Raw genomic sequence first — 8,490 nt, 5'->3', positions numbered from 1 at the left:
AGGACACTCGATTATCAAAAAAAAAAACTTAAAAAACCATGTAGGTTTTCTATTTTTATCAGCTTTACTCAGTATCTTTATTTATTTGCTTTTATTTTCCTGCATGTCCTCTTTTGTCTTTCGTTAAAACCTTTTCCTTTTTTTCCTTTTTTCTTTTTTATGTCTTTCCTTTTTCTCTATTATAATAATTTACTATGATATATTTTAACTTCAATCCCGTTAACATCGAATATAAAAGGTGAAAAAGAAACTTAACATTTATTTTGTGCATCTGGTACTTAAATCTTTCACGAATAATTCTTGGGTTCACCTTCTAAAGTGAACATATAGATTCATCAACCAATAAAATTTTGTTTTTTCATATTCAGTATCTTTAAAAAAGCAAGATAATGTTAAATTATATTATGTTTTTGAAAAAATAAATAAATGATAATAATAGATGCAAAAAAGGAATTTTTTTTAAAAATACCATCAGCAAAATACTAAAGCCTGAATCCTAAACCGTTAACCCTTGGTAGATCCTAAACTCTTGGTAAACTCTAAACCCTTTGATAAATCCTAATATTTTGGATTTAAAAAAAAATATAATTTTAACACAGTCAGCAAAACACTAAATTCTAAATACTAAACTCTAAACTCTTAAATATACCCTAAATCTTTAGATAAATCATGAACCCTTGGTAGGGTTTAAGATTTAGTGTTTTGCTGACGGTATTAGAAATATTTTTTAAAGTGTTTTTGTTTGCAACTACTACTTTTATTTTTTAAACTAAAAAAATATAATATAATTTGATAATATTTTGTTTCATTTTTTAAAAGATATTGAATATGAAATAACAAAATCTTATTGGTTGGTGAACCTAAGAATTTCTCATCTTTCACTAGCTCGTGTCAATGGAAAAAAGAAGAACAATGTTTTTTCAACCTTCGGAGAGACATTGAGATTCAAGCTTAAAACATAAACATTCAATTGATATGAATATCGAGACTAGTCATTCGCAAAAAGAGAAGCTAATTACTACCAATTAATTACTAGCTAGCTATCACAATAACTTAGTGAGATCGACCCAAAGTAAATTCAAGATTAGGCTTGACAGGGCTTGTTCCAGAGATACTTGACAAGCTCATCTCCTCTGATGGTATCCTCTCATAACTTGAACACTTTCCATCTATTTCCTTCTGTTATATAACCACGACAAAAACTATTAGCAAAATTTTCTATATAATGTAAATAATTGTTTTCATTGTATATATGTAACTAGGTATGATAAATATTTGAAGGCAGATGATCACGTACATAAGCTTAACTAAATTAACTATTAACAAAGCGAGAAAGGTAAGTAAATATATGTGAAGCTCAAGCAACGTATGCCACCATAGTAAAAATTATCCCAACGGTTTGTTTATATTTTTAAATATAAGAAGTGCAGAACCTTATGCAAATTAAGTGAAGGGAATTTCAATATGTACAGTGTATAAGGTTAATATTTTTTAAAGGCAGATTATAATGTACAAATTGAAGGTTCTAGTTATTGTATTATACATAATTACGACATTAGTGCAAAGAACTACGCTAAGCCTACTTATTGTCCGTGCAGTGTTTAACACTGACACAAATATATATATATATATATATATATATATGTATATATGAGGTGATTGGTTGGATCTTAACCGTAGAAAATATAATGTAAGATTTAGTATGTGGAATTTTTTAATTTAGCTATAAAAGATTTAGTTTTAAATTTATTGTTACATCAATATTTTGTTCTTTTTCAAAAAAAAAAAAAATATTTTGTTTACATCAAAAAAAAAAATTTAGAAAAAAAAACTTTTACATTTTTTTAATTTGGCTATAGTTTTAAAAACCAATATTAAATATTAAGCATGATTGATTATTTTAAAAACTGTAGATAAAAATTAAAACTAAAGTCACTTTATACACCCCAATCTTTTCTTTATTTTGTTCGACCATCCCAATCAATAACCCCCATATATATTCCAATTGTTCAATGGTTGCTGACATTGTTTTTCTTTTTTCCCCATGTTGGCTTACAAGCAAAACCTAGATAACCGCAGCTCGAGGCTTAAGCTTTCACAAGTCACAATATGTGCGTGTCAAAGGTCAAAAAAAAAAAAAAACTCATCATGTTCAATGTCAATGGGGTTCGGTTTCTTTATTTTTCCCATAAATGTATAACGAAAATATCCTTTTCTTTTGTAAATTCCTAAAGCAAGCTTTAATGAAAGCCCTTTTTGTGGCACCCCTTTTGAGGGTTTCGGGTGACTTAGCAATGAAAAGAAATCGACAACTGATACTAGTACAATTTATACACACCACATATTCGTGTATACATAGTTATATTTGCAGAAAGAGAAGTATCGTACCTCAGAAGGTAGCATAAGTTCTGCAACATTATCGATCACCTTCCCATGCAAACGTGCCTCTCTGCAAAAGCCAACAAAAGCTTAGTAGTATAAGAGATCGATATTATATTCGCTTTAAGGATGTAAATAAAATAATCAAAAATTAAACAAAAAGAGGAAGAAAAGTGAAAAGGAAGATAAGAATTAAAAATACAGGACGAAAGAAAACAAATCGTTTTTCTTTTGGTAATAATATAATAGTATCATTTTGCTAAGTAGTCCCATAAAGTCAAATAAAAGACTATTGATTTTTGAACAAAAAAAAAGACTATTGATTTTAATCAAATATACGGCCATGTGTAGTATCTATATATACATGTGTGCGTGTGTGTATGTTTTGGTGAGTGTTATATATGTGTGTGTGTGTATTCTAGTAAGTGTATATAAATACATAGGATGGCTTAAATCTATTGCTAATAATTTGTATTGCTAACTATCTTTAACTGTGTTTCAAAAATAAACAATTGAGAGGGAGAGGTAGAGGACAACAAATGATGATTAACCAATCATGTGTATTTATATCAACTCGGTCCATCTGTGGCTGAGTAAGAGAAACCAGAAATACAAAGCAGAACCATAACCCGAACTTCAACACTAAAATCAGAAACTTTCAGTTGGTTTTCCGTAATTTTAAAATACCCATAATCAAATACTTTTATTTATATATACATATATGTATTTTTAGAACTCCAAAAGTAAAACTTATCATTGAGATAATCTTAGACCATGATTAACTCTAGTTTCTTAACTTAGGTTCTTAGATTAGGCTAAGAGACGGTTCTTAGCTTTTTTAGATTTTAACTAAGAAAAGGTAAGAACCATCTCTTAAATAAGAGCATGATTATTGTTAGGTCTTAACATTGGTTCTTAATATACCTATATGTATATGTATATATTATATATGCGTATATAATTGTTTGGTAAGAACTTTACGGAAACCGAAACTGAAAATTTCTTAGTTAAGGAACTTTCGATTTTGGTTTCCGTAAAATCCTTATCAAATAATTATATACGCATATATAGTATATACATATATATATATATATATATATATATATATATATATATATATATATATATATATATATATATTAAGGACCAATGTTAAGAACTTAGCAATAATGATGCTCTAAGAGACTAGATTTTGATCCGCACAACTGTGCATATGTTTATTTTCAGTTTCATATAAATATATATTTATTTTATATTTTAGTAGTATACATTTTTAACATTAATCATATATTTAAATGTTAATATAACTATTTCAAATACAATAATTTTATGGTTTACATGATATAATTAATCAATTGTTTAAAATTGTCACATGTGTTTGTCGCTTCTTATTATATACTTATCTTATTGTATTTACATTTATTTATAGAACAAACTAATATATGCATTAAACAATATATTCAAAATTATTTTGTATTACTTTTCTGCTCATTTTGACCTGCTGACCTACAAAACTAAATTTATTACTAGCAATATTTTTTACGTTTATTCATTTTAAATAATATATTATTATATATACAAAAGTATAAGATATGTTAAGTTTTTATACATGTATTATATAGTTTGCGAATGTTAAGTCGTTATGTCATCGTATTATATTTTTAGCATACATACTCATATTTATGAAAATAAAATTTATAAATTTATCAACTTAATATAAATTTATCATATTTTTTTCAATATAATAATTTTTATTTTAACATAAATTATTATTATAAATTAGACAAAATAAGATAAAATTTTTTTTTTTTTATCTAAATGTATAATATGTCATTGCTAATAACGAAATTAGTTGAAATATTTACACAAACTTTTTGAAAATCATGATATTGTTAAGAAATATTTTTCAACAAATTTTTTAAAATAAATATCTATATGGAAATGAAAAGATATCATGATTTAAATATCATATTATAGATTTAATGAAATACATGTTAATTTTTATACATGTACTATATAGTTTGCTAATGTTAATATGTTTTACCAATGTATTATATTTTGAACATAAATACTCAAGAAAATAAAATATTAAAATTGAACAATTTAATATAATTTATCACATTTAGCTCAATATAATAATTTCTCTTACAATGATTAATTATGATTATACAATAGATAAAATAGGATAAATTTTATATTTTCAATTTTATAAAATATAGTAATGTATAATAATATTTTAAAACTAATTTTGAAATTAGTGAAAATATTTACATATAATGTTTGAAAATTAAGATCTTGTTAAAATCTTTTAGAAAGATTTGTCAGATTTTCTAAAACAATTTTTATTTAAAAAGAAAAGATATTGAAATTATGATTAAAGTAGTTTAAAAATTCTATATATTATTAGTCTTAATAAATACATTTGATAAAAATTAAAGGATGGTCCAAATTGAAAAAATCACACATAAAAGAAGTCATGACTTCTGTTTTAATATATAAGATATAAGAGACGTCTGTTAGCCGAAAAATGTAAAAAACATAACAAAAAAAAATGTCAAATCATGAGTTAAAAACCTCTCCTAATAGATCAGGGTTAATCATGCTCTTAGCCTCTTACTGCATCGTGTTTACAGAATATATATATTATATAAGGGCTTGCGCATGCTTAAGCGAGAATCTACATATTTTATGTGAACAATGGAATTAATATACATCGAGACATGGTGTATATATAGAATCTATACCGTATATGTACGTACATACCCGGAAGAATTGGTCCATAGACCGTTTGATTTCTCTAGGGGATTCATCAGTTCATCGCTATCTCTAGATTTTCTATTCATATCGAACATCCAATCGTCTGAGTTATTATCTCCTGAAGATCCATTTTCATAGACATCAGATTGTCCTGAATCACATTAAAAAATATAAATTAGGGTTTGTTTCTATCAGAACCACATTTTAATTAATTATTGAATTCTCTAAAGCCCATCATTAGAGCAACCTCAACGCTAATACCCTCCAAAATAATCTTGAATTATTTCTCAAACACTAACCTGACGAAGCTGCTTTATCGGTTGTCTTCACTGTTCTGTACATCTGATATTACAAAATAAATACATCAAAGATAAAAATTAAAAACGCATGTACGTAATTCATGATAATTTTGATCAATTAAAAAATCGAAGTCTAAAAAAATCTCGTCTGAATCTTCGTATATATAGATGCATGTATCGAATTATATGTTAATGGAAGAAGAGACCAAAGAATGGAGACCAATGTACTGTTGTGTGTCCAACACAGTTGAATAGTACAAACAAATTTTCAAAGTATAAAAACATATATACATATGGAAGTTAAGAAAAGAAAAAAAGAAGTTAAGAAAAGAGAAAAATAATCTAGAGCTGTACAACACAGAAGCATTAAATGACATTATTAATGAAGTTTGCGATTTTCATGTCCCCATGCATGAATTTATGTGTCGAACCATGGTTAAACAAAGCCCATTACACATATAGAGAAGCGAAACCATGGTTAAGTTAATATACTCTCTCTCTCTCTCTCTCTATGTAAGACCAAAACCCTTTCATCATTGAGAAATGATGGTGTTTCTTGTACCCTCGCCCTTTCTGAGTTTCCTATTTTTTTATCAGAACTAGAATTTTCTTACCTAGAAAAGTTAAATTTAATTGGATAATTGTCCCTAATTAGACTGTCCTAAGATTTTGTGTTCCGACTCGTGGGCATACATATATAACCAAATACTAATACTTGTTTCGAGCAATGATAACAAAATATAAAAACCATATAATACGTAGAAAACAAAGTATGAATTTTGGTGTACACCCAATAAAAGAATGGATGATAAGAAACCAAAGTACTAATGTTCTTCTTGATTTTCTTGATGAGTTTTTTTTTTAATTTAATCATCACGATTACACCTTCGACCCAACTCCATTTTTTCTTTTAAAATAAAATAAAAATAAATATAGAGTAACCAATATATACTCCAACCGAACTCTATATTTTAATCCATTTTGAAGTTTATTCTATAAATGAAGTAATCTCTTTTTGTTTTTGTTTTTGTTTTTCATAACTTCTTAATGAAGTGAAGAATGAAGTAGGATTAGAACAATTTTATTCAATATTCAGTTTTACCCTATTTTAAAAGAAAAAAATTGAGTTTCACATTGGAGATGTTCTCAGTAATTGTAATATTGAGTAATTTTTGTTTACTGGTAACAAGACAATTTTTATTCTTTCAAGACAAAATAAATTTTAAACTTTTTTGTATAGAAAGATAAAATTTTAAACTTGCAAAAGTATTATCCTAGTCTATAAGGACCATCAGATCTAGCAGAGAACAAAAAATAGACTTTTTTACATGTATGGAATGTTTATTGACATTTTTCTTTTGTCTTTAACTCATCCAACCGTTGCATTATTGGTGAGCAAAATAGGATTTAATTAAGATAAGAATAAAAAGGAAGGATCAGAAGCAAACAAGATTCGATCTGTTCTGACTCGAGTGAAACTCCGATTTAAGGAAGTCATCGAGTCAAATACATCGATACCGGAGAAGTTATTAGTATTAACTAATTACTATATATACCTATAGTTTATTTTACTCCCACTACTTAGTATATTTATATGTATAGAAATATACATTTAAGATCATCAGAGAAACTATTTTATTAATGGAAGAAATTTTACCTGTAAATGGGACTTAACATGTGCCAAAGTGAGATCTTTGACATCCATAAGCTCAAGAACTGATTTAGGTGTTGCTCCTAATAAACAATTGATTCATGTAAATAATTAAGAACCCATTAAACAATAAATAAAAGGTTATTAAGAAATGAGAAATTAAAAGAGACTGAGTTTATAAAAAAAAGAAAGTAAAAGGGACGAAAGGAACATACTTTCATGGCCACCAAGCAACTCAACGGCGTGAACGAAACGGGCATGGAGAGTAGTTGTCCATCGCATCCGTGGAGCTCTCATGCTTCGTTTAGCTGGGAATCTCGGCATGAATCTGTCTCTGTTCAGAGTCTGCCGATGATGTTGATGATTATGGTAATTAGGGTTTGTAATTAAACCGGAGTTACTAACGCTACTAGTACCAAAGCTATTGTTGATTGCCGTGGGAGTCAATAAAGAAGAGGGAATTAGAGACGACGGATCAAAAGGGAAATACGGCGGCGGTGGCCGGTTGTGATGATGTGGTTGAGGGTTTTGGTATAGAGGGATTCCTCTTATTGGCCGTAAGTGAGTATTGAGGTCATGAGCAAGAAACCCTTGTTGTTGTTGTTGTGTCTGAAACTGGAAAGAGGTCAAAATATTAGAGCCGTTGCAATTAGGGAGAAGGTGTGGATGCTGATGTTGCTGTTGCTGTTGTTGTTGTTTTTGGTGTTGGTGTTGATGCTGATGTTGATGTTGATGAGAGTTGTTAGAGAGCGAGAGGTCTCCGAGTGGATGATGATTGTTACTGGTTGTTCTTGAGCTGGGATTAGAGACGAGAGATGTTCTTGAATCAAGAGCTCTTCTCCAAAACCCTAAATCGAGTTCCCCATGTTCTCCTTGATCTGTTGTTGATCTTCTTTTCTGCCACGTCGATGATGGTTTGCTGTTTGGAGGACTAATTTGTAAGGATAAATCGGGTTGAGCAGGAAAAAGCTCCATGGAAGAGGGCCTTAACTTCTACTTCTTCTTCTTCTTGAAGAGATTCTTCAGTCGTTCCTAGAGATATGAACCCTGGTTCTTGTTTTCTTGATTTAGGACAAAGAAGGAAAAAAACTATAAATCCTTTTTAATTTTATTGTTGATAGAGAGGGGAAAAAGAGGAGGAGAGTTCTGGGTTTTGTTGAGAATGTCGTTTCTAGTGTTTTGAGGCTAAGTTGATTTTGCAAAGATTTTTGAGATATAGAGAGAGAAAATCAATGACAAGGTAGTATGTAGTGAACGGTTGTTTCTTTTGTGTGAAGTATATGTGAGAAAATGACACTTGAGTGTGTGTGAGAGAGAGGAGAGAGAAACGTGTTTGTGTGGACATGGGGTGGGGTGGGGGGGGGGGGGGGGGGGGCTAGAGGAATTAGGTTAAGAAAGGAGAAG

At 28.7% G+C, this 8,490-nt stretch overlaps 1 protein-coding gene across 1 annotated transcript; it reads right to left on the bottom strand.

Moving 5' to 3' along the window:
- Nucleotides 1-944: 944 nt before the first annotated feature.
- Nucleotides 945-8,412, bottom strand: LOC108856800 (probable transcription factor KAN2). Its single transcript, XM_018630686.2, has 6 exons — nt 7,302-8,412; nt 7,093-7,169; nt 5,436-5,478; nt 5,143-5,287; nt 2,389-2,449; nt 945-1,179 (listed from the first exon to the last, which is right to left on the bottom strand). Exons 1-6 carry the CDS (start codon nt 8,059-8,061, stop codon nt 1,054-1,056), a joined length of 1,212 nt encoding a protein of 403 aa, XP_018486188.1. The 5' UTR covers nt 8,062-8,412; the 3' UTR covers nt 945-1,053.
- Nucleotides 8,413-8,490: the final 78 nt, after the last annotated feature.

The sequence above is a fragment of the Raphanus sativus genome, chromosome 5, assembly GCF_000801105.2.
Source record: "Raphanus sativus cultivar WK10039 chromosome 5, ASM80110v3, whole genome shotgun sequence".
Lineage (NCBI taxonomy): Eukaryota > Viridiplantae > Streptophyta > Magnoliopsida > Brassicales > Brassicaceae > Raphanus > Raphanus sativus.
The sequence above is the reverse complement of the archived record's forward strand: the minus strand, read 5'-3'. Positions and strand labels throughout refer to the sequence as shown.